The sequence below is a fragment of the Hylaeus anthracinus genome, unplaced genomic scaffold (assembly GCF_026225885.1).
Source record: "Hylaeus anthracinus isolate JK02 unplaced genomic scaffold, UHH_iyHylAnth1.0_haploid 3, whole genome shotgun sequence".
Classification (NCBI taxonomy): domain Eukaryota; kingdom Metazoa; phylum Arthropoda; class Insecta; order Hymenoptera; family Colletidae; genus Hylaeus; species Hylaeus anthracinus.
The window spans coordinates 16,011,616-16,038,688 of record NW_026535284.1 but is presented as its reverse complement, the minus strand read 5'-3'; the positions used below and the strand labels follow the sequence as shown (position 1 = coordinate 16,038,688).

The following is a 27,073-nucleotide window of genomic DNA, read 5'->3' as shown; positions in this document are numbered from 1 at the left end:
ACGGGTGGGTGGTATAAGAATACACGAGAATACACAGAATTCGTCGATCGTGGCTTTTGTGTCGGTCGAGATCGAATCAGGTGTGCGTGTATACGTACACATACATATGTACACAAGGATGTGTACGTTAGAGCGGTCCTTAGTTACGCGTGGTAGCGATTCTTCTTAGGAATTCTTTTGATCGAGGTGGTTTCAATCCGCGAGCAAGTAATTGCATCGATACATGGACTGGCTTAAGGCATTGCGGTAAAACTGAAATTGTGTATGCAATAGGGCCTCGATCGTGATACCAAATCCACTACTAATCGAGACTCTACTGCTCCAAACTTACCCATTAAGCTATTATAATTTGCTGTTAATCTAACATCTTTAAAAAGAATCGGAATTTAAATCGGATGCGACCTGTTGTAACTTTTGCAACAAGGGATCACAGAAAATCGATTATATACGTAGATAATAGAGCAAGGACCACAACCTAACGCACACATGCGTGTATATATGCACACACACATACACGCGTACATACACGCAAACACGAGTACCTTTGTGAAAAGATCGCGATTTCTTTACGTTTGATAAGGTTTAATGTTTGTATGTCTAGATTTGAAATGGCTTACCGCCTTGCTCGTCCAGCATTACGAGGGTTTTCATCCCGACCTCGTGGCTCTAAACAGGCAACCGACCAATCAGCGGCTGTGTTAACACACACGTGAGGATACAGGAAGCACCGTCGAAACGCTCCCTCGCTTCGCTCCGCAAACATTTCTTTCAATGGCCTTTTTTTTATTACACGTTAAACCACCGAAGAATCAGACCGAAAGGGTCTAAAATCTAGAAAGAGAGAGAGAGAGAGAGAGAGAGATGGGGTCGATCTACCTCCTCCGTCTCTCTTTCTCTTCTGATTTCTGATCTCTCGAGAACGAGGGAAGTCGAGGAAACGCGCGCTACTCGAGAAGAACACGGATCGGAGGAGCGAGAGGGCGCGTACAACGACGACATTTCATCCTGATTCATTAATTCTACTGTGGATCAGGCTTTGCTGGAAGACCAGGATATCTTTACACTCGTGAGGCAAAGTTAGATGCAGACGTACGGAGGACTCTGCGATGGAACAGTTGGATTTACCAACTAGAAAACCGAGACACTTCCTAGGAATCGAAGCAACGCTAACGACGAACATTAAATCAGCCATGACCGAGGAAAACTCGAGGTTACAACGCGAAAAACAGGCGTCGCGTGGTCCAGGCCGCTCCTCTGCTTCGTTCGCGAGGAAGAGTAATCGAAAAGCACGCGTGAAAACTAAACGCCACCGAGGGAAACGCGAGTCAAGTAAGTTGAAACGATCGACGAAGCGAAGAAGCGACGATCCTGAATTTTGAACGAGTCGAGGAGGGTTGGTAAATCCAACTTTCCCAAATTGGGAGAAGAACACTTCCGTAGGGGAGGGAGATCAATTGATTTTTGGCACGTCGATCTGTGAAATTTCCAAGATCAAATAAGATTAGAGACAGTTAAACAATAACGTAGCAGCAACTACACGGAAACGTGGTTGGACGCTCTAACATTATCGGTTATCTCGTGGGTGACGGTCTTGAGAAGGGATGAGTCTCGTCGAGGCTGGTGATCGAGCCGATCGAAGCTTTTCGGGGAGGATGAACGCACGGATTTATGAGGGAGAAGACGATGCTGGATTTAATCGGATGAACCGAATCGAGTTAGTGGCAAAGTGGCGCGGTGGCGATGATGCGAGAAGTCTGGTGTTAAAATAGGAGCAGACAAAGGCAGAAGCAGATTAAAAGGAAGAAAAGACACGCTTCGTATATATATATATATATATACACACATATATATATATATATATGTATACGAATATATTCTTTTTTTTTCCAGTGTAGGCACTCAGAGTACCGTGGCGCTGTAAGATACAGAATTAGAAAGTTGTTTTAGCTAAAGGACAGAAAAAGAGATCAAGAACCAGAGATAAACGCGTGTACGAGTTGCTAAGAACCGGAGCCATAGATCGTATACGGTGAGTGGACCGAGTATTCTTTACTGGGCGCATCTGTTAGTCTTGGATCGTCGATCTCCTGTTGGGATAAGTATTATACGATCCTCGTTAATACGAATATTTCCATGTGTTGATTAAATATTATGGGAATGGTCAATGGAATCACGAAATCCGATGAATGATAACTGAGACATTCGAAAAAGTTTCATTAATCATCTGACGATGAAACAAGTCGCACAGAACCTCATCTTCTTGACTCCTAAACAGGTTAATTAATATTTTATGTGCAACGTGAGAGTGTTTAATGTCAATGAACTTTACACTTCGATGACATTGCTTCCCCATGCTACTTGATCGATACACTGAATATTCTTATCAACGAGGATCCCGAAACATTTATTCCAAAAGATATCAGCAATCCGAGGTCAGCAGATGAATCGCTACAAATACTACTGTAGCTCACCGTGTAAGTACAGAGTGATTCGTTAGTTTCCCACAAAGAGCAAGGTTCCGTAGCGTCTCGCGCGTGTGAACTGATAGCGGCATCGTTCGGTACCCACTTGCGTTAAGGTGGAGACGTTTTTGCTGCCACGTTTAGAATATAATGTATCTTTGTGGGGAAAGTAACGAATGAATAACTCTGTACACGCTTATGTTAGTCGTAGTGTTTGCTAATCGAGTCGTCAACGTCCGCGAAGGTCTCGATTCGTATCCCCAAAAACGAAACGAGTCGAATTTCACGCGGAGGAACAATCGACCATGTTTCTTGTATTCGAACCACGTACAGCGAAAGTGACTTCGTTCATAATTTATTTCCAAGTTCGTACTTCAATTACGGGGGCGAATTGTAAGGAATGTTCCTTTTACGATTCAGTATACGGTACAAATATTTCAAACAATTCGATTTCTTATTTGTACTCCGAACTTAATGGATCGAGTTCTTTTGCAAACATATTTTATTATTTTTTGAAGTCGTTGTGAGAAGACATTGGATTTAAATCTGTTAAGAAATCTGAAATTTTATTTAACGCGTTCTCATCCCTCAACGTATTCAATTTATTAGTTTATTAGTACATCCTCCAACCTAGCGCATGACGCTTTAAAGTCACAATCGCTGTGCATCGTTGCAATCGAAACTCGCGAATGCCTTCGATCGTTCCATATTATTCCGAACCCTTCAAGTGTGTCCCCCAATGTCGAACAACCCCACGAACCGATTCCAAAAATTTCATTCCTTTAACTCCTTTATCCCTAATTTTGGTTCATATACATATACACACATATTCCTGTACGCATTCTCGATTCGTTCGTCGAAACGAGAGATTGATCTTTTCTTTACTTTATTTTTGTTGTTGTTGTTTTTTTTTTTTTTTTTTTGTTTATTGCTGAGGGAACTGCTTACCGCCTTGATGGTCTAACATCGTCAGAGTGTTCGCTGCGACATCCTCGCTCTACGACAGGGTCGAAGGGCCCACACGTTAACGGAAACGAAAGATCGTTCAGTGATGCGCGTGAACAACTGCGAAATTAAGTCAGAGACAAACAAGCATCCCGCGTGCACGCCTTGCCACAGGAGGGATATCGCAAAGAGTTACTTCGCTTCGGTTTTTTTCTTTTTTTTTTCTGAACGCGTTTATTCGAGAGGAGAGGAATGAGTAATTCGATTCTGTGCGTTAAAAAAGCTACGATGATGAAACGAAAAGGGGTTGCTTGGCCCGTGTACGTCGTCCTCTGCCTCCGTTTCGTTATTAGGAGGCTCTCGCGCGCGGTGCTGCGACATGATTCGGACGGAATCCGCGTCGTGTGACAAAACGTGCCGGATTGTAATCAAACAGAAACTTCGTAATATTCATCTATGAAAGAAACAAAATGAATCCACGTTCGAGGTGTACGTCCACCGTCAGGTATTGGAACTCGGAGAATAAAACTGACGCTTTGGTATCTGTCGTTCTTTGAAACTATTTTGGTTGTTTTCCAGACGAACACCTTGAACGCAGAGGTAAGTCGGAACAAAAACGTACGAGAAGTACAGCGATGAAAAAGATATAAATGGAGATGACGCGTAGAACAGAACAATGACGAAGAGACGACGAATGTGAATCTCGTTGACTAGAGCGAAACAAATTGGTGCGAGTTGTTGAACTATTCAGCTACGAGTTTAATACATATATTTATATTCATATATGTTCAAACTGTCCACACACAGCGACACCGAACGTGAACTTCTCTGCTTGCACCATGCGTTGCGCGCTATACTTGAAGAACAAAAATAGATAGAAAAATAAATATGAAAAAATAAGAATAATAAATGATACCGATGCAAGTCTTTGCAGCTTGAGAAAATGTTCCAACTACGGCATCGAGTTAATCAAAAGCCACGGATATATCATCAGAGGGGGGCAGATGGGTGGGGCGGGGTGGGGGGCGGGGAGGAAAGGTGGAATAAATTGTACCGAACAGTCTAACGAGCGGGTGAACCTTTTAACGCTTTCCACTCTTCTTGACTTTCTTTTTTTCTCCTCGCTTCTCTGCGAGGTGATCGGTCTTGGACAATCGAATCGACTAATCGCACTACTATCGCATATATACGTGATATGTACACGACGGTATTGGTAAACTCGCAGATCAAAAAGCGAAAGATAAATACCTACATGGTAAGACGACGGTCGACAAGTACGTTCGATGCAAAACGGGTTAAAGTAAGTAGGATTCAAACACAGAAGAATGTACGTGTACGTGTTCGTGTACGTACACGTGTATGAAGTATGTGTAACGAGTGGTCCCATAATTATTTACACTTTAATTGCTTCGGAAACTGTACCGGTCAAGGGACAGTTCATCGAACGAAAGTTGCAAGAGAAAGGACTGGCAAGGCAGTTTTATATCGGTCGCTCAAGTGTCAGCCACTTGCAGACGAATTTTTCACCCCTTTATCTTGCAACTTTTCATCGATAAACTGCCTTTTACAACAATTAAGGTACCGATAGTTATCGGATCACTCTGTACACACGCTCGCCATGGTCCGACCCGTTTTAATTCACGAATGGAGTCGTCGTGGAAAGCCAGGTCTAGCCGTCATTTTGGACCACTCGGTCTCCTCTTGCATTTCTTTATGAAGTATACAATACCCCAAGGATCTTAAAATTACTGTTGCTACTGATCGAAACTAACGCGAAATAATTCGCAATGCACCCGAGGGATGCAAAGCCTTCCAAAAATAACTAAAATCAGTGGCACGACATTACGTTGCACTGGAAAACAAAAAATCCAATTTTTCTCCATTCCGACTTTCCAGGATAAACACATTCGCATGTTGAAACGGGGCGTCCAATATATAGAGGAAAATAAAAGTTACAACAGAAAGAAATAGACAAACATCTACCGCTAAGACGTTTAACGAGTAGGTACTTTCGTTTCTGGGATTTTACGCTAAATAAAACAGAGGTAGAGGGATCGTACGTACATATACATATATACACATACATAGGTACATACATATATACATATATGTATATATAATACATGTACTTACATCGAATCGATAGATAAAATATGTACGTATTACACGTTGACTGAAAGCGACGCAGCTAAGAAGCTTCATATGTTCGACTACGAAGAAAAGGAGAGAGGAGAAAGAAGAAGAGAACAGAAAAAGTATAAAGGAACGGTTAGTTTGTACACAATCCAGAGAAGAACGTGTTTGAGTGGCAGGTAAGGAGAGAAAAGAAAAGAAATAGTTTGACAAAACACATTACGTTATGCGTCTAATCGAGATGCATATATATATACACACACGAGGATACACGTCTACACACCGAGTAATTGATTTGCTGGTGTGTCAGAGAGGCAGAAATGTCGAGAATAGATAGATAGATAGACAGATAGACGAATGGGAGAAACAGAAGCGCGTAGATAGTTTTTTTTTTTTTTTTTTTTTTTTTTTTGTTGGATGAGAAGGCTGAGAAACAGGGCTCGAGAGGAGGGGGGCGGATTCGTGGGCGTAAAAAAAGGACGAAGAAACAAAACAGGCAGTTCTCGAACGAGTCAATTCGAATTCGCGCACTGGATGACGTGACACACTCTGCACGAAAAAAGAAAAAAAAAATTGAAAAAGAAACTCGACTACAGCACTTTCGGATCTCTCGTATTCGTGTACTGGCAGCAGCAGCAGCGATAGCAGCACCAGCAAGGATAGAGTTAGGTGGTTGCAGTAGTTGATGTCTTTGTCGTGTTAGTAGATAATAGTGATAGTGTCGTTTACGCCTGGGCCATGCAAAAGTTGGAAGAAATCGAGTCGATTTTCGTCAGCCTGGAAAACACTACGGGGCCTGTTCCACCGAACGATAAGAATTTTTGTATATTTTGTCTTTCTGGCTTCCGAAAGAGAATCTTTAAAGGCATTGCTGCAACTTTTGCATCTACCCGCGTCCCGACGAGATTAGTTGTGTTAGTGACGACCCGGCAGAGTCTTAGTAACAGTAGGAGTATAGCAATAGTACAAGTAGTAGTAGTATTTGTATAGTAGGACTGTACAGTGGTAGTTGGCTGTCGTTTTTCTTCGTCAACCGCGAATAATCGCACCGTCTCGTTTAGACATCTCCGCTAATACATACATCTAACCTGTACTTGTGAAGCAAATCTATCGCTACTTCTCGGTTGCAAAGGTTTCAATCGAGCAGGGAGTTGCGTGTGTAATTCCAGTTTCAATTGGTGTGACATAGGAGGATGGGAGGAAACAGAAGTTGTGGTTGGTAGGGTAACTCGAGTGGTAGTTAACAGGAAAAAGAATTAAAAAAAGAGGGGGCGGGGGTGAATGTCGTCGAAAACTGAAGTGACGTTCATCGAGGGCGTGCCATTGCGCTTCACGGTACAACGAAACGCTATTAATAAGTAATGGGTTCCCGCGACCCGTAACGAATGAACCCGTCGACTGGAAAACGGAAAAGGCAAAAAACCGACGCGAGGAGAAATAGTTATAAGTATACACCCTGTGACTGGGATCGATTTAACGATTTCCTCCCGAACCGCGCGCAAACCAGAACTCGATGACTCGACAAATTTTAGGAGAAAAAAGAAACGTGGTCCAAAGACGATAACGAATAAAGAAAGGGGAGAGCAATTAAAAAAAAAAAAAAAAAAAAAAACACGAGGAATCCTCGAATCGACTCGGGTGTTTAAAAATTAACACTGCAATTACCGAGGTCGGAGTAACAATTTATACCTTCTAATTAGAACGAGGGAGAGGCGTGCTAATTTATCAATAAATCCAATTTTGAAGTTTAAAGTACGCGGCTCATATCGACTCGGTAGATTCAGCGTTAAACGGAAACTAATTTCCAAAGTTCCCAAGTATACTCGCCACCAAAAGAAAAACGAGGGAAACAAACCCCTAAAGTGACCTCGTAAAGAAACATAAGATCGCGAGGTTCACCGAGATAACAGCACGAAGGTGTCTATCGATTAGGGGTGGCGTCCTCGAGCACGGATCGAAAGGGGTTGTACCCTCCTCGTACTATGAATCGCTACAGTAAAGGTAGACGTGGAGGGACGGAAGTTCGCGGAGGATGAACGGCGACATCGCCGAGGAAATGATCCGAGCATCGAGGAAAAGACAAATCCGATGGGAAAAAGGGTTGGTTTTCGGATCTGATGGGCGTGGCACGACACGGTCCATTGTACGTGTGCGTGTATGTGTGCGTCGAGGAGTTCGAGGGCTAGAAAAGGCGAAGTTCCTTCCTTTGTTTCGTTTACTTAAATGGCTAAAAAGCGATTCACTCACCTCCCTGGTCATCGAGCGCGACCAGAGTACGGATGCCAGCCTCCTTGCTCTACGACAGACAGAGGCAGCACAACACAGACAACCACCACCAGTGTTAAAGAGTTGTATTTTTTTTTTTTCTTTTTAGTAGTAAGTATATAGTATAGTAATATTAGTAGTATATTAGTAGTATATAGTATTTACGGTATCAGGTAGAGACGGAGGGTGTGCGGAGAGAGAAGTTGGCGAGAGAAGCAAGTTTTTGGAGGAGGTGGGGTGGGGGGGATTGTTGTTTCCCTTTCTCGCAAAACGGTGCTCGATGTAGATACATATATATATATATATATATACATATCGTAACCGAGTCATATTTTGCTCCAGGGTATTTTTTGGGGGTGGAGGTGGGGTGGAGCTTGTACGCGTGATATGCAGCAGTAATGAGTAAGTAAAAGTTGATCTACTTTGGTCATATATACTTTGTTTTTTCTTTTCGTATTTCTCATTGATGCTTCGAGTCTGGATGAGACGCTCTATTTTTTTTTTTTTTTTTTTTTTTTTTAAATATCGAGTTGCAGATATTAGCTTTCGACGCGTACACAACGCAGGCGAAAATTGGATAATGCATATATATATATACGTATAATTGGTGTATATAGATACGTTATCCTGGCCTGCGTTATGAGGCAGAGACAGGTGGGCAGAGACAGGCGGACAAGCAAACGGAAAACGTTTTTCTCACGGATCGACAATAAAGACACGTTGCGTAATAATAACACTAACACATAGATCGGTATTTCTCGGTACGAATGAGTATTATATCTTTATCGATCTCTAGATAACTAGGCTTGTCGCTTGTTGTTGCTGTTGTTGTTCTTGATGTTGTTATCGATCATGACGATGTTGTTGTTGTAGTTGTAGTTGTTGTTGTTCCTGTTGCTCTGTGACTGTCGTCGCCGTTGTTGTAGGTTTTATTTATTTATTTATTTATATTATTCATTTGTCGGATCTTCTCTTCCGGGTTTTAATCGAGATTGATTTCGTTACGAGCGCGCGACGGTTCGCGCCGGATTTCGATTCTTTTCTCTAAGAAGATTTAATATATATATATATATATGTATATATGAAATATATATATATATATATATTTTTTTTAACTTTTGTTTGTTTGTACTCTTATATTTTGTTGTTGTTGTTCTGTTTCGCTAGCGCGTGACGAGTTGAAACCGCTAATTTTACTATTATTTTTTTTTAACTGGGAGGAGAGAACCTCGCGCTCTCTTCTATCGTCGATCGTTCAAACTCTTTGTCTTTCGTACCAACGAACGAGAAGAGCCACCGACGATTCGCACGACGACGAGAACCGAGTTGCAGAAAGTGGGTAGAAGAAGAAGACAGAAAGAGAGTGCTACTCGAAGAGTCTATGAGTCTGAATTAGTCCAAAGAACGTAAAGAGGAGGTTCCGCGGCGCAGTGTACGGTAAAGTATCGCTGAATACAGAAAAAACGGTACAATATACAGTTTCGATGGAGAGAGAGAGAGAGAGAGAGAGGTAAAGTATGCGCAAGTCAATGAAAAAAAAAAAAAAAAAGAAAAAGAAAAAGAAAAGTATATAAAAGATAAATGGAAATGAATCTCGGTCAATTTGAGTCGCGAGAGCAGAATTGTAGAACTTGCAAAATGGAATCGTTAAAATCTTCGTGTCGAGGAGAGACTCCTCGCAGAGATCTCGGGACTCAAACTAACTCGGAGAGAAAGAGAGAATACCTAAATAAATGCAAAGTAGAACACACGCACACATAAGTGGAGGAGGGAAAGCATGAACAGGAGAGGAGAGCATGAACAGAGCGGCGAATGACCGTACGAGAGAACGAAGAAACGGAGAGCTTTTTTTTTTCGACTGGGCAAATACCGTGGAATGAACCCGCTCTCGCAATCGTTGTTCCAGCAAACGATACTTATCTTTGCTACCTCGCGATCGAGACGACCTACCTCGCGAAGAGGCCTCCAAAGCTCTTTGGAGGCTCGCCGTGTTCTCGTTCCATGCAAACGAACATTCTAATCCCAACGAATTTAAAAGGCAAAAAGGAAATATACAATTCGGTACGGAGAAGAGGAAGAGAAAGGCTGAAAAAATTCGAAAGATTGCAAGAGGGAATATATATATATATACAGGAGAGTACCACCGCCATTGTCGAGACTGTACATCATCGCGAAGCCAATTACCGAGGTTTTCTCTAGAACGTGCTGTTCGTTCGTCCGAACCGAGGTCTTTGCTCCTTTCTTCGTTCGCTCTTTTAAAGAGAAGCGTGCGCATCCGTCCGCATTGGGAAATGTGCATGAGATATCCAAGGGAGAAAGAAATCGAAACAAAGGGCCGGTTCAACGAGTATTTACCGCTCGGCTCGACTTATACCCATGTTGGACTGTTTTCGAGCTAGGACGAGCTAAATTTTGTTGGTACAATTAATGTTAGTTTCGATGCACGATTATTTATTTAACGAATAGCGCCTTCTTTCACTCGAGGAACTTTAATACTTTCACTATCGACCCATTATCGTTGCTTGAAACTTTGCTAGAAACTTACACAAAGCTTCGAGTATACGTATAAATTGAATAATATTCGAGATTCAGCGCTGGAGCTACCTAGACGATTCAGATTGCAAAATGCATTATACATCCCACAAACTATTATATAAATTTAGACAGAAAATTTCTCGAGTGAAGAGAGCATTACACATTCCCCAAACTATTATACGTATAAACGTCCTATAACCGAATCTGTTGAACCCTTACGGTACAGTTCCTTCAATTCCCCTAAACAACGCGCAAAGACTCATTCTATATTCAATCAACCCTTCGAATACTATCGACTGTGTCGAGTAAATACTCCATCGAATACCGTGCAACAAAAAATAGTGTTCGAATGTTCGAGATAAAACGAGATAAAAAAAAAACGTAGGATGAAACGTGAAGAATATACACGATGCATTGGCGAGTCTTTGAAGAGCGATGCAGCTCGTCCCCGTGTCGCGATCGGTTATCAAGCGCGAATCTTGAAAACCTTCTGATTCAATCGTGGACCAGCTTCCTCTCTCTTCGAGTACGGATCCCTTGTACGCGGGGGTGTGTTTCTGTGAGTGAGTGAGTGGAATGTTCTGTGCACAGAGAGATCGCGTTTGAGAATGATAGGCGGAAACGTGACAGCACGATGCAGCACTGGAGAGGAGAAGAATGAACAGTGTTCAGGCAAACACACACAGGCAGCCAGGCAGCCAAGGCAGGCAAGCTGTGGAGTTCTCGAGTAAAACCATCGATCTCACAAATCTTTATTAAAATCAGTTTCATATACTAGAAACACCCGGAGGAAACCGGTATTTATTCGCACGAAGAAATTAGGTGCACCAACACCTCGCGTATCTTGAAATCGACCAAACTATACGCGTACGTACACGCCTTAATCGGCCTGCTAATTAAACTTCGCCTCGAGAACCCCATCGGCGAATAGGCGGCAAACTTCCCCCGATAAAAAGTCCACCAATGACGACGTAAACTCGTCCTTTTCGTGTCGACAAACTCGAGACTCGCGAAAGTTGCTATCGTGAATCTAGACACGCGATATATTTTATCGTACTTGTCGTCGATGCAGATTTTACGTTCGGAGAAAATTATGCGAGCAAGCAAACGATCAAGCGGCGTTTGTTTTCGCGTCAAGCAAGGCGGACACACACCGTACACGTGGAAAACACGTACATACACAGTCAGCAACACGGACAATAATATCGAGGAATGCCTGGTTCAGCCAGCAACACGAAATATAAATACAATGGGTAGCAGCGACAGAGGTACGGCGGCCATCGATGCCGCGCGAGCTTAGTTCTCTCGGTTCTTTTTGCGCTCCTTGGTATAGAGAAACGATATCTCGCAGATACCGTTGGTCGTGTACTGTTCATTTACCTGTCTCGGTCAGCCTCTAACGGTGATCGAGCTCTAACGGCTCGACAGACTATCGAGGGGGTGAAAATCGTGGCGTTCTTACCTAAACTTTCTGGCTCGAGACACGAGGCCCTTTCTCCTCGGTTCGATCGATCAATTCGACACCAATTACTTTTCATATACAACATTTCCTTTGAAAGACGAGTTTGAGAATGATTGGTCGAGAAAGAAGTATTCCTTTCAGGGGATTTCCGGTACTCTTGAACGACCAAGTACAGTAAAGTCTCGTTAAACGGACAAGCTCGGGACTGAATCTCGAGCTCGTTTATCGTAGTAGAGCTCGTATATTTTCCGATATTTCCCGACGAGAAGAGTATTTACATTATTACGTATGTATGTCGGCGAGTTGCATTAACATTGTCTCGCCGAGATATCCGATCCCAGATCATGTTACGCATCCAGCAGTGGGGATGGTTTCTGTGCATTTAAAGAGACTTTACTGTATATTGATTTTTAGTTTTTACAAATCCTCCTGAAGAGAAAGGGCGATAAATTTGTCTCGTGGTAACCTTCGAATCGATACTGTCTGGATAATGTACGATACAATAGGAAAACGGTTGCACGTTTGCGCGGTTGATACGGAGAAAGTAAGAACGAAGGGTAACCAAGGTCGAGGTAGTAGCCGTAAGGGGACCATGTACGTACAGCAGAACCTCGTTAAGGGAGAACGATGCGATCCATGGGAATTGGAGGGTAACATCGAAAGCTACAATACAGAAATGGAACGTACTATAAAATGGAGAGTTTAATGGTTAATTTTGGAGGAATTGAAATAAATAAAAGATACCAATGCAGGTTCTCGAGAGCTAAAGAAGCTTCTAAAGAAGGCACGGTTTTAACTAGATCCGTTTCCTTCGATCTTCGTGAAAGGAATGCCTCGATTTTTGAGGTAACGTGGACAATTGTTCACAATTTGTTGAATCGAGAAATAAAGTACCGGATTAACGAGGTTTCGCTGTACATACCAAAGAAACGTTAGATTCTAACGTGTACATTCACTGACCATTAACTCTCTATAACCCCACGTGACTCTACACCTCTGATCTCTGATTTGATGCACAATTTTTCAATCTCTCCTATCTATATTCTCCAGAAGCTGAACGTAATTCGGGTTATAGAGGGTTAACCGAATATCCTCCGCGATTCCTTCGTTTCGAGTAGAAAAACTGAGAAGCGTGAAACCAGAAACCGAAAACAAAACAGAGCGGAAGGGCAGGGATCGAGGGAAAGAGAAAAGAGATAACAGAGAGAACGAGATAAAACCTCGGACGTTTACCCCTCGCCGAGACTTGTTCTTAACGACCGCATCGAAATGTTCACGTAAAAAAACATCGACGCACACCATTATTCCACCCGTGATATCGTGTCAACGGCGATCGATAAAACGGCATAGCGCGATCAGTCGTCGATCTTCCTTGGTTTTCTTCGAAATCGTATTCGCGTCAAGAGCGTTCTCGCTTTTTCGTAGCGTCCATTCCAAAGACCCCGTGTTGGTGGGATTTCTCGCACCGTTGCTGAAAAAAAATATCCTCCACCACTGTTACCATTAAGAGTGTTTTTTTTTTTTATATCTGTTTTTTTTTTTGTTCCATAATTGCGGCAATTGCCCCCCGTTCCAAAATTCATTCGTTCCGTTCTCCATTTACATAGAGTACACAATCGACTGACTGACATCGACGGCAGTTCACGTACACATGTATATTATACATATACATATACATATAGCCTGTGTATACATACATATATATATGTATATATATACATAATACACATACAGGCAGCTTCTTTATACGGCGTCCCACGTGTTAGAGTATGTACGTACACTGAATAAGTAACAGTCGTCGACGTTTCCGGTGCTCGAAATACGAATATGTGTGCTAATTAGTGCAGCCACAGATACAAGTAGCAAAAGAAACTGGAACGGAGCGACGCAATGACCTTTTAACCCTGTCGCGCTCTCGGATTTCATTTAAATTCAACGCGAGCACACCGTTGGGGGGGTTTTCCCTCGAGTGTTTGCCGAACAGAGTTCCCCAGAAACGGTTGGTCCGCGCGCGGAGACGGCGATTCGGATGGTAAAATGGAGCAAGAGGTGCTCGAAATGCGTATTCAACGAAATAAACAGCATTAATAAAAAAAAAAAAAAGAAAGAAAGAAAGAAAATATACACCTTTACTCCATTTTACTCGTTCGAACCGTAACCTCTGCGACGACCACCGACTTTGGGAACGCTATGAACATTTTTTTACACACAGTGAAAACAATAAATTCATCGGTGTACGGGTTACTGGTTTCAATTGCGTTCGCTCCTTCGACAATTAGTAACAAGTTGAACAAGAAAGAGAGTAAACATATCTTGAGTGTACATACAGTTAAAAATTCCGCATACACTTATAGGAGAAGTACATACATATATCCAGAGTAGAGTATATATCGAAGATAACGAGCATAGACAACGAATAATTATGTATGTGGGAAGAAGAATGCGGAGTTGAAGAAACGTAGACAGAACACACGAAAACGCGCACACGAACGCGCGTGTCGAGCCGCCTTTTGTTTTTGTTTACTTGAAACGAGGACGAATGCAGTACAGGGTGGACGATATTTGTATAGGAGCATCGGAATGCTTCCGTTACTCGTGGATATTAGAGAATACTGTTCAGGATGAAGTTATGCTCGAGGCAAACGTGGTAATAGACAGCAATTGGGGGGGGGGGGGTTTGTGCCCCTTAAAGAGGGAAAGTATGCGAAAATTGATCGCTCTTGTGTGAAATGACATCGTAGACCTTGGCATTTCGAGTCCTATCACTACGTTTACCTCTCCTAACAACTCATCTTGATCCTAAACAAGTTTCTCATATATCCACGCACACACGTAATTCAAATATTCAGAGGTTCCTATTTAAATATTTTCCCCTGTGTAATAGTCTGAAAACGTCCAAAGTGTAAAATAATTTGCACCCTGAACAAATGAATTGTTTTCGCTTCGGGGAAGCATTACAGCGTCCAAAGATGCACCGTTTGCGAAAGAATGTCAAGTAACGATGCACGTGGTTGTTCCACACGCGTTCGTGTCGCGAATTACCATCTCGGACCGCGTCGATGCGTCGTCTTACAATTCTTCCGAGTACATTCGCGTCCATCCCATCTGGGGAACGAACTCAAATTGCTTGGCACCCGTGCGATAGTTTTGTTTTTTTTTTTTCGTATCTTTTTCCTTTTCTCCCCCTTTTCTGTAGGAGGAAAATGTCTCTTTGCTCTCGTCCCAAAAAATACGCGCCATAAAGCCAACAATACCCCGGATGGTCGTTATTTACTTCCGTGTTGAACGGTACACGTTCGAACTCTATTACATATTATACACATACACAGAGGTACGAAAAAGGATGCTTCCGGCGCCAGAGTTGGGTCAAATACTATTTCAAGATTTTTTCACGACACCGCATATATGAATAAATCTGACCTTTTCGTGCATCGAGAGCACGATATATACCTCTCTTTTTCTAGTTACACTCGTTGCAATTTACACTGAGCACTCCATTCTATTCTATTCTTTTTTATTTTTTTTTTTTTTACTTAGATTCATTCTTACCTATCTAAAGTGCACTAGTCGAAATAGTATTTTGCCCACCTCTCTCCAGCGCGTTTCCATCTTTCTTATTATTATCGTCAGTATTATTTCTTTCTTTTTTTAGGGTGGTTTTTGGAGGATTCCTTCAAATTTGCACAACGTCGAGTTTAGCGAGGACACAGACCATGATGCCCATATCTTGCCGCGACTTAACACGCAAACGAGTTACCAGCGACAATTACACATCTCTATTCTATACAAGACAATATCCGGGGAGCAACAACTCCGGGAGATCATAGATCGCTATAGTAACTAGGATCGAGGATTAGTACCGAGGATGACCGAGGATGAAGGTTAATGCGTAAATAGAAGAGAGAACACTTTTTATAGGGACGAGACAAACTCACCTCCTCGCATAACGCCATCATACGCCTCGTACTCTCCAGAGACTGAAACAAAATGAACGTAATTTGGTAAACGAGAGTCCATTTCACAAGCCTGCATAGTTGAAGATACGATACTCCCTTCAAAAATGAAGGAATGCCTCAAAAAGAGGTCTCTCGAGGCGAACATCTTTTATGAAAGTTATTGAAACTCGATATACTCGATGGAAAAAATATCTTAAGATCGAAATTAGTACGAGATAAGAAGACATCGCGCTTTAATAACGAGAGATAAGAACTCAAGGCCGGACTATGTGTACAATTGAAAAACAGATTTGGAAGCTGGTATCATAGATCGGTTTTCTACTTCGATTCGCTGGGTTGCTTCCATCAAGCATAAACGGGGGATTACTGGATCCTTGTACTTCGAGTAACCCATATAAAAAAAATAAATGAAACAAAGACGTACAGAGTTATATTGTACTTTAACTACGAGGAACGAATTTGATCGATTCTCATAGAAACAAAGGGTGTCGTGATCCCCTTGCGAAGGTCAGCCGAATCTTGAAAGAAGGAATCGAGTGTACAAACGTACCTCATCTGTAGTTTGATCGGCCTTCAGCTGTAATTCCTGCAGTTCGGTGCGGGGTGGCCCACCCCCCTCCACCGCCCCATCTGCTGCTGATGTCGGAGCAGGCATCTTGACGGGTGCCTGACGAGTAGTCTTCTTCCGCTACCTCTCTTCTCTCCCGTTTAAGCTACCTCTTTACCGGGCGCAGCTCCTTCTCCGGTGGCTGAAGCCTCCTGCAACATTAAAGGGTAAACGGCGAATTAGAAAAGCCGTTCAGCAGGATCGTTCTATAAAGTTCTCCGTAAACTCCAGCAACCTGGAAGAATGCGCTCCATTAAGGTAATCGAGTCGAGATAACTACTTCCATTAAACGGATAGGGGATCCCTTTATTAGATCAATAGACGTATAGCAAAGTTCTCTTCGCAATGGAAACGTTACAAGTAGAAGACTTAATGAAACTAAATACTTTAAAGGTGAATACTTTGAGAGAGCACGTGAGAAACTAAGGGTGCACGCGACAAAGCAGCAAGATCAAAGAGCAGAGTCCTCTGGACGGTTGATAGACCGCAAGCGGTTGGTTCCAAGAGTTCAGGATCAGTGGTTGCGAAATTTCACGCGAGGATTTAGCGAAAGCCACCGCTGGCGCCGGGATCGGTCGTCGCGGATGCATGTTTACGCATTTACGCGAAAGGCATACGTGTGCGGCCGCGCTCCTCCGAAAATCAATACCCGACGACCGCCCCGACCGAACGACCGACCGAACGAACGACCGACCGACCGACCGACCGACCAGTCGACCGCGCAGACGCACGACCGCCATCACGTCCCTCTCCCTCGCTCCTTTTTATCCTCACTGAGGTCTGATCAGCTGAGACCTTCCACGGCGTATGGGTTAGGTCATATCCCAAGGATTCCGAGATTCTTTTCTACGTACAATTAATCAACAGTCTGATAAATAAATTACTGATAACATATTATGTCTTCTTTGGATATACTTGAAAAGATAGAGTTGCAGTCGATGCATTTATTGCATCATGCAAATTCAGACTTCTACGGAGGTAGCATCGAAACCTTGTGGATGGTTCCTGTCTTGAGTAATGGTTTGACGAATGGGTGTCTGTGAAGTAAAAGCATTTGGAATTTGAGCTTGGAATTTGCATCGTTGTCTTGCCAGACTGATACCGGGCGTTTTATCGTGTCTGGGAGAAGGTCAGACGTTATCTGACCTTTCCAAGGTACAGAGCTTTTCCAGTGTTATTCTGTCGTGCAAAAAATATCTATTTATACTGTACATGATCCATTTTTCTATAAATATTTCTTGAATGTAAAGCGTGAATGTAAACTGCTTTCGGATCACTCGAAACTCGTGTCTGGCTCCTGTACAGTATCGATACCAAACGGTACGCGTACAAATTCTGTCGTTTAATCGGTCGATCGCAGGAAACCGTGTTGCACGGTTCCAGGATGGGCCAATAATTATAAATATTAGCTTCCGATGCAAACACGAGCGTCCACGTCGACGCTCTGGCATAACGAATAAATCCTTCGTACGCTTGCTTCGGGAGAGCTCGCAGGCATTACCTTGTTATCGTAAACTATGCTTTTAGGAGGCTCTGGCTATGGAGAACACTTTGTCACGCGAGCCGTGGCCAACTTTTGCTATAATTATGCAAGCGTATTCTCGATACTTCCTTAAATTGAATTCTCCAAAATGTCTACCACTCGAATAAATGGACGAACCTCTGAGAACAAACTCTCACCCTCCATTGCGAAGCACGGAAATCTCAACTACATGTATATCAGAGTAATAGATACTTGTGACGCACTTTCATCTACTTTTGCAGTACGAGGACAGAATATTTGATGAAGCTGACCTCAGTTCACAAACGCTAGAGTGGAATGATTTGGGCCATCGGTGAACCGGATCAGCCACTTATTTGTAGAGATCTCGAACAACAGATTCGAATTGAAAAATAAGAACAATTATCTTCCTTTACTTGGAACACAGTGTCCAGTCCACGAGCAGATCCAGAACGAAACACATTTATAAGAGACTACAAATGGGACAAACCTTGCTTAATTGGGCCACCACATTGTTCTCAGTGAGTCTCAATTAATTGGAACAAGTGATTGCATCACCCTACGAATTAGAATCTTAAAATGAGAAACCCCTTCAAATACCACGAGTACTATTTTTTTTGAAAATAACTATCACAGAAGAATCAACTCCCCTGGGTTTCACCCTTTCCAAAATAAATTCCAACAGATATTCGAGAAAACATTGATTTCAAGATCCCTCCAAGCAGGGATCCACCTTCCCTGTTGCTTATATTTTTTCTCAAGGACCTCCGATAGTTCGGCAGTCACGGGCCTTAGGGCTCTTTAACGCGCCCCTGGAATAAATTATGGCGTGATCAATTGTCTGAACCTCTGTCCTTGCCCTCGAGACGAAGTTGGCTCATTTCCAGGGTGAAAGGTACCGCGTCGCTGCTCCTGGTCACGGTGCAGCTCGTCAAGATCACGGGCGACTAGTCGGATCTGGAGGGCACGACGTGTATACCCTCCTCTCGGTTGCAGACAAACAGATATCGGTGTTCGATAAACGAAAACGTAAGAGCATTCGAAGGGAATCGCGGCGAGAAATCAATAAACCAGGCCAACCAGCGAATATTATTTCGATACGAACGCTTGGTTCCGTCCCCCTGCGTGTTTGGAAAAACCTTACATGTACAGAATCTAAAAAAGAACGAATATTTTCATCGTTATTCGTGTTACATTCAAAGACAAATGTGAAAAGTGGGCTTTTTCCATTGTAAAGACGAGGAAAGAAGTGGCTCATGATCAATCCTTGGAACGGCGAACTTTTCAGCAAGACCCATTTCTTTTGAAAACTGATACTTTTTTGGATTATTAAGAACGAATTCTTCAAATTTCTGTATGGCCATTCATTTTTCCATTTTTTTTCAATGGTTTAACCTTGAATTTAATCTTGAATTTCAAGGTCAAAATAGATTCGTCGATAGATTCGGATAGTCGCTTCCTTTGCACCCTCGTGCATCATTTCGAAACAAATTCCTCAGCACGAACTCGCATGACGCGACAAGGATCTCGAAACTAATCGTCCATTAAAATACCCCGTGACGAAGGACACGGTTCGATATACGCGGTATATCTTGTCTAAGAGGCGCTGTCACGGACATAGGCTGCGCCTCTTAGGCAGGGTAAGTAGAAATATTTACCCACAGTTTCGATACATCAATGTGCCCAACCTTCGTAGCAACGAATTACACAGATTACATCGACACTTGGTATTGTAACTATATCTGCTTTCTTGGAATATGTGATTGAGAGAAATTAAAATTTGTGCAGTCTTTCTATTTAGATAAATGGCAAGTTTACTCTTAGACAACACACAGAATGAATTCCTGCGAGTAATATTTTGAAAAAGGATGGACCTTCTAAAAATAATTAGTGTAGGACTCCGTCAAGCTTAGATCCACCTCTGGCATCTAATACGTATTCAACGTAAAAGTGATCGCAACGATAAGAAGCTCGGCAAAAGTCACTCAACGTCACGGTAAAAGGTGAGATAGTACCATCGCCTATAATTTAAAAAAGCAGCAGAAAATTTCCAAAACCTTTCGGTCTTGCAATATCAAATTTAATAATCGTAGAAGCGAGCGAATGAAACGATACGCAAATCGCGACCGTAGAACGTTATATTTCCGCGACAATATTTGAGCGCTAAGTGAGTCTAAATAAAAAAAAAAAAACTACCGCAATAAATATAGAACAGGTGAGAAGATCAATATTTTAGTACATTTCCGCATCCGATGACTCATACGCGCGTCATTGTAATTACGCAGTCTATCTTTCCTCGAAACGACTAAAGATGCAAATGTATTTTAACGTAATGCTAGCATAAGCCCGTCTCTCTCCTTCTCTCCAACACACGCGTCTAAAATCAATGGCTGTTATCAATGACTCGCGTCAGCTGTTAGACCAGCAGAAATTCTGTAAAAGCCACCGTGTCGCCGTCAATGACCCGAAATTCCCATGATCGAAAACAACAGACAAACTAAAACGTATTTATAAACTTTCACGTGTGCGATAAGTAGACCGCGCATACGTCAGACATTAAGAAATCAATAAATAAAGTTGCCGGTTCGAAGCAGCAACGTTAATGCGACGTCTTCCGCGTCGAACAGGTATAGAAATTCATTTGAAAATAACACGAACCTTAACTCGTGCCCTCTGACTTATTTCCTTTTACGTGGTTGGATACTGACCTTTGCGACTGTATTAATGCATCACGTAAAATGGACACTGGGTCACGATAAATGTCACACGCATTCGATTCGCACGCTGATAATTTTACGATGCGATCTAATTAGTCTTTGATGTTATCGTTCCCTTTCTACTAGAGAAATGGAAGATAGAAGATAGAAATGTTGAAAATATTACTCTGCGAGAGTTACGAATCGCTATATGATATGACTAAGAAGCACTGTTGAACACTAATGCTTTCCAACGATCCATCGAGAACAGAACTAGGAAGAAAAGATTATGCAGTGAAACCGGCTATTATTACTAACCGTAACTCGTCGATACAGTTGTCTTCGATGGGTGTTTCCTCTGCTCACGGACTCCAAGATCGGCTCCCTGCGAGAGACGAACGAACAATTGGACAACTATCACTCTGACACTTTGTTTGCAAAGGAAAACCGGTTAAACTGCGAGAGCAAACTCGACGAAGACGAACGAGTCCTTTATGATAGGAGGATTGGTAGTCAGCTACTGAGCAACGGAGCAGTCGCAGACTGGCAGCACGGCGAACGTCGCTTGGGTGGGGGGGTGAAACGTCGTCACAAAGGAATGCGCCAATAGGAAGGCGGGTTTATAAACTGCAAAGTCAAGGCGCGGGAATTCGGTATCGAATTCTATGTACTTATATTTTCTGGACGATCTTAAACAGCGTCGTGCTTAATCTTCTTTCGGAATATTCGTGCGTATCGAACGATCTTTTATGTTGTTTTATGGACAGTCAATTATTACGTGTTGGCGTTATATCGATTTTTGATGATAAACGATTCGAAGAGGGTAAATTCTGAGTCGAATGTTATCCAATATAGTATCGAATTGCGTCTCGTTGACCAATCCAATAAAGGAACGCAGTAATTGTTACGAAACATACTATATCGAAAGAGAAATGCTGTGTGTTCTATCACTGGGGGAAAATCACTAGATTCCACAATCAATCGAGACGCGTGCTGCTCGTTGGTGCCAGGACTTGTGACTTTCTCCAAGAACTTGGACGAATTCATTGATACACATGCAATTACTTTCTCTTTTTGTATTCCCTTTTGTAATTATATCAAAGATTCAAACATTTCCATCTCGTAATGTGAATGCAATGCCATTCTTGGAAATAATTACAAATTTACTGGATAACAAGTAAAATACTTGGTAATGTAAAAGTTTATTAAATACTTGAACATACAGGTCGTATTCTATGATGAATCATGTTAAAGAGAGCGACACCCTGAGGAAAGTCTCGCATACGTATTTCCAATCGTACTTATTTTGAATATAATGAGTCTTTGGTATACTTTTCTTGTACATCTATTGAAGGAAATGTAAGCAATATATTATTAGTACAATAACATTTCCTCTTTTAAAACAAGAAATTACCATCTAAAGATCTAACGGACATGTCAAACACTGTACATTAAACAGATATCTATAAACTAGCAAGTTACAGAAAATTCAACGAATTAAAACGAGGAGGAAACTTGTCAAACGATTTAGACAGACATCGAACCGGGTTCAGGAGAGAAATATCAAAACGAAAGGAAATACTCTTCGATGTTTACAATCAAAGAGCTAGATAGGAAAAGATAAAACCTGTTAATGATATTACCATATATGTATAATAAACTTGCTGGCACGCCGTGCGTGCTTTAGGTAAAACGTAGCTAGAGTAAAGCAGAAAATCGATACAACTTCACTGCAATGTGGTAGCTCGTACGTTTTCCACCTAGGGTTTTACATAAAGATGAATCTAATTAAACAATGCATTCGCTTACCAATGAAAGTCAATGGTGTGCCATATAACGGAGGGAAACTATGCCTGTTAAAAGCTTGGTGTTTTCCAGGATACTGCAGCTATCACAGATGATTACTCCGCACGATGAAACACATAGTCTTCTGGCCACTTCTGACAATCGGAAACCAAGGTATGGTTATATCAGCTCCGAAAGTGGCGGGAACTTTCAAACCCAACAACACAAGGGTGATTCACAATCTGTAATTATAAGAAGAATTTCCTGAAATATTGCACTACTCAAATTTAATAAATAGTTTTCGACATTTAATTATTTGCAACTTTACTGTTTCAAACAACAAATAAACAACACATTTGTATCGGTATACGTAAATAATCGCAATTAATCTTATCAACCAAAATTTGATGGTTTAGTATACAATAAGATGTACTTCGTATATTCTTATGCTGATTAATTTTCTGATAATAAAACAAAATATTTTAAATGACATGGTAGAACAAATCAATTTCAAACTTCAATGTACAGTAATCCCTCCTTAAAATAAAGCTTACATTTAATATGGTTACATGGAATATATTATATATCCAACAGAAAATCACATATAATACATTGCATAAACAAATCCTTCCTCAATAAAACGAGTAACGTTGTACTATCTTTTAACGAAACATACATATATTTATTGGATTATGTTATAGAATTTATCTTATCTCGATTCTAATAAAAAATGTTTCGAGAGGCGTACTGTTTGATATTTAGCATACGCCTTCTCTTAAATATTTTATTTATATTTCGAGTCGGAGAGTGATTCCATCAGTCGAGACTATTGGAATCCGTAAAGTGAATTTTTCTTCCTATGAATATTACCATACAGAGTGTAGAGCAATTCAAGTCGCACAAAGGCGTCAAGATTGATTAACATCTTTGAATCAGCAATACAAAGAAGTATAAAATATCAACGAAGGAGCGAGCTACGTCAGTTGGAGGCTGGAGGTCAAAACCAAAACGGAGGCGTACATACAGAAAGATGGCAGGCTTTCTGTTGTGCGCTGCGCGCTTACTATTTTTATTTCTTATTAATTTGATCCTTATATCATCTTGTTCTGCAAACAAGCTGGTAAGAAATGTACCAGAGCCGTTGATCCAAAGTGCCTTGAATTCTTTGAACGAGGATTCTCCGACCCACCATACGTACAAGGGCGGTAACCTGATTAGCGCGCAAAAATTGGTATGTTCCCTATATATCTTATTATTAATCAACTATTTCAATCAATACTAATAAAAATGAAATAAACTTACATCAAAATTGCTATAAACAAATTTTGCGCAAGTTACATTTTCTGCTTTGATCACGATTTACAACATATTTGTCTATATTTTTTAGGATGAGTCACCATACGTAATATATAGACTTACATTTGACTTGACCCCTGTTTGCAAAAAGACATTAGAACCTTGTCCTCGAGAAGCATGTACCGTAGAAGTAAAGCAACACGAACGAGGAGACATACACGTTTTACGGGAATCTATACAGTGCATGTATTTGTATCCCCAATCGACACAAGATGATCCACTGCAAGCTCAAGAATATACTCAGGACCAGGAGATTATTGAAAATTTGGACAAACAGATTGTCATTAACCAAAGCGTAGAACTTGATCATGAGATTCAGAAAACTGGAGACCATAATGATAAACCATTCATAGCTATGAGGGCTTCTAGTTCTAATTATTGTCCAGGATGTCCATATGAATTAAATCCAAACATACCCGAGTTAGCTGTGTTTGGAGAACAAGTGGCAAAGTCAATGGATGAATTAATATTGAATGACTTCAAGCACAAAATGATCAATGTTATAAAAGTAACTCGTGCTGTACCACCTTCATCTAATGTAATACAATATCAATTATTATTACGTATGGGAGAATCAGATTGCTTGAAAAATGCAATAGATCAATCAGAATGTTCTGTGCAATTGAATCTTCCCATTAAAACATGCTTGGTAACATTTGAAGAACAACCTTGGCAACAATCTAGTCGTAAAATAACAAAAAACAATTGTACTTCAGCGAATAACATTGAAGTTGGACATAATATTGATCATTCTTCAACATTAAATGCTGAAGCACTTGTAACAGAGCCTGCACCTAACAGAGAAGAATCTAATCTTGAAAAGGTTGAGGCTATGGAAAATTTAAAAAGTATTCTTGATAATTACACTTATGCCACAACTGCAAAATCAGAGGAGCAAGACCAATTAGAAGTAACAGAATATCCTATTGTAAAAATTTCCAGTAACAAAAGTGATGATGATAATACAAAGCCTCAAGGATTTGAAGATAAAGTTAAAGAATTTGGGGAATTTCTAACAGACTTTAATTTACCTACAAGGGAAGCTAAATCAGAGCCAGAAACGAACAGAGTGGAAGTTAAAGAAGAGATAATTCTGCCAAAAAGAGTTTCTGCTGATTCTACAATCACTGAATCACAAAATTTGTATAGAAACAAAAGACAATCTGAACTTATTGGTGCACCACGTATCAAAGATGTTAATAATACAGAAGTAAGGGTGCTGGCAAACAAAGGATTACAAAAACTTTCAGAAAATTTTGAAGGTACACATGAACCTATGCTAGTAGAAATTGTGGAAGCCACTGAACAAATAGTATCGGGATCTTTGTATAAAATAAAAGTTAAACTGGGCACAAGTACTTGCCCAAAAGGCTCTAAAGATAATTGTCAGTTAAAAGAAGGAAGTGAAATCAAGGAATGTTTGTTTTCGATATGGTCACAGCCATGGAAAGATAATGGATCTCCGGAAATTACCATCAATTGCGATCTAAACAACCGAGAAAAGCGGTCTTTAAAGGGTGCTCAGTATAATCAAAAAATGTTAAAACTAGCTCAAGATATAAAAAACGAAACATTGTTCGAAAATTCTAATTTACCAGCTGCATCCTCTGAAATTAAGGAAGAAATCACTTTGCCAAAAGAGGTGCCCTTAACAGATTCTATAATAAATCATTCTACTAAGTTATACAGAAGCAAGAGAGAATCTGGTCTTGTTGGTGCACCTATTAATATAAACGTTGCTGATCCTGAAATACAAGAGATTGCTAAGAAAGGATTGCAGAAATTCACAGAAAGTTCTGAAGGTACAAACGAACATACGGTAGTAGAGATCGTAGAAGCCTCAAAACAAGTAGTATCAGGATATTTGTATAAAATAAAAGTTAAACTGGGCACGAGTACTTGCCCAAAAGGTTCTAAAGATAATTGTCAGTTGCAAGAAGGAAGCGAAATCAAGGAATGTTTGTTCACAGTATGGTCACAGCCATGGAAAGATAATGGATCTCCAGAAATAACCATCAACTGCGATTTGAACGACCGACCAAAACGATCCTTACGGGGTTCTCAATATAGTCAAAAAATGTTGCAGCTAGCAAAAAATATCAAAGACGAAACTATGTTCGAAGATTTCATCAGAGAACATAATAAATCGTATGCTTCAGCTAAAGAAAAACACAATCGTTTCAAAATTTTTAAAAAGAATCTGAACAAAATTGTAGAATTGCAAAACTTTGAACAAGGAACAGCTGAGTATGGCGTTACAATGTTCGCAGACTTGACGCCTAAAGAATTTAAAGCGCATTATCTAGGTTTGCGACACGATTTGAAACAAGAGAACGAAATACCATTTCCAAAAGCTGAGATACCAAACATTGATTTACCTGCTAAATTCGATTGGCGTAATTATAACGCAGTCACACCTGTGAAAGATCAGGGACAATGTGGATCGTGTTGGGCATTTTCAGTTACAGGCAATGTAGAAGGCCAGTATGCAATTCAAGAAGGCAAATTGTTATCGTTATCTGAACAAGAACTAGTAGACTGTGATACAATGGACGAAGGATGCGGCGGAGGTGAAATGGAGAATGCTTACAGAACCATAGAAAAATTAGGTGGTCTTGAATTGGAAATAGATTATCCTTACGATGCCAGAAATGAAAAATGCAACTTCAATCGAAGTAAAGCTAGGGTGCAGATTGACTCAGCTGTAAATATAACATCGAATGAAACACAAATGGCACAGTGGCTAGTAGCAAATGGCCCGATTTCTATTGGTATTAACGCTAATGCCATGCAATTTTATATGGGTGGTGTTTCGCATCCCTTTAAGTTTTTATGTAGCCCTGAAAGTTTAGATCACGGCGTTCTAATTGTGGGATATGGCACGAGCAGTATGTATTATACTTTCTGAACGTAATTACATCAGTTTCAATATCGTTTACATAACCTATTTCGTTTTTGTTTTCAGAGTATCCTCTGTTCCACAAAGAGTTACCATACTGGATAATAAAAAATAGTTGGGGCCCAGGTTGGGGTGAACGAGGTTATTACAGAGTATATAGAGGAGACGGTACCTGCGGAGTTAATGCACAAGCTTCAAGTGCTATAATAATAAAGAAAAATTATTCACGAAACTAACGTCTTTCAGGATATTTAACTCGTCTTAAATAAAATATTTTTTGTTACTAATACGATATGCATGTTATATAAATTTTATCGCTTGCTTTATGAAGAAATTTTGTACGATATTTCTAAACGACAAATAATTTGTTTCATATGCCAAGTTGCGAGCTCGAATTAATTTCCAATTATAATTATATAGAATCGTACTTATAATGTTTTCGTAATAAAAAGAAATACTTGTTACGATATT

The 27,073-nt window shown here is 40.9% G+C and overlaps 2 protein-coding genes and 1 long non-coding RNA gene across 8 annotated transcripts in view; 2 read left to right on the top strand and 1 right to left on the bottom strand.

Annotated features, from left to right (window-relative positions):
* The window catches only part of LOC128894014 (synaptosomal-associated protein 25), a 33,875-nt gene extending 11,343 nt beyond the window's left edge, over nt 1-22,532 (bottom strand). For 2 of the 6 annotated variants that reach the window (XM_054155394.1, XM_054155395.1), the window contains exons 1-4: nt 22,372-22,532; nt 16,309-16,517; nt 15,738-15,779; nt 7,788-7,836 (exon numbers count right to left, since the gene is read on the bottom strand). In XM_054155394.1, coding sequence (XP_054011369.1) covers nt 7,788-7,836; nt 15,738-15,779; nt 16,309-16,413 — 196 coding nt within the window. In that variant the 5' untranslated portion in view covers nt 16,414-16,517; nt 22,372-22,532. Of the gene's footprint in view, nt 1-617; nt 667-3,410; nt 3,460-7,787; nt 7,837-15,737; nt 15,780-16,308; nt 16,518-20,880; nt 21,091-22,371 lie in introns of those variants that run through there. The other 4 variants (XM_054155398.1, XM_054155399.1, XM_054155396.1 and 1 more) reach the window with 3 other exon arrangements.
* LOC128894015 (uncharacterized) lies at nt 7,843-13,922 on the top strand. The gene is made up of 2 exons (XR_008461444.1): nt 7,843-12,415; nt 12,452-13,922. It is a non-coding gene; the product is annotated as an uncharacterized LOC128894015 (long non-coding RNA).
* Nucleotides 22,533-23,130: 598 nt separating the features above from the next.
* On the top strand, nt 23,131-27,071 carry LOC128894013 (uncharacterized). Its single transcript, XM_054155392.1, has 3 exons — nt 23,131-23,578; nt 23,735-26,591; nt 26,669-27,071. Exons 1-3 carry the CDS (start codon nt 23,378-23,380, stop codon nt 26,836-26,838), a joined length of 3,228 nt encoding a protein of 1,075 aa, XP_054011367.1. The 5' UTR covers nt 23,131-23,377; the 3' UTR covers nt 26,839-27,071.
* Nucleotides 27,072-27,073: the final 2 nt, after the last annotated feature.

Coding starts and splice junctions, on each gene's coding strand:
- LOC128894013 (XM_054155392.1), top strand. CDS start 23,378: ATGGCAGGCTTTCTGTTGTGCGCTGCGCGCTTACTATTTTTATTTCTT. Junction 23,579..23,734: donor TGATTAGCGCGCAAAAATTG/GTATGTTCCCTA, acceptor TATATTTTTTAG/GATGAGTCACCATACGTAAT. Junction 26,592..26,668: donor TGTGGGATATGGCACGAGCA/GTATGTATTATA, acceptor TTTTGTTTTCAG/AGTATCCTCTGTTCCACAAA.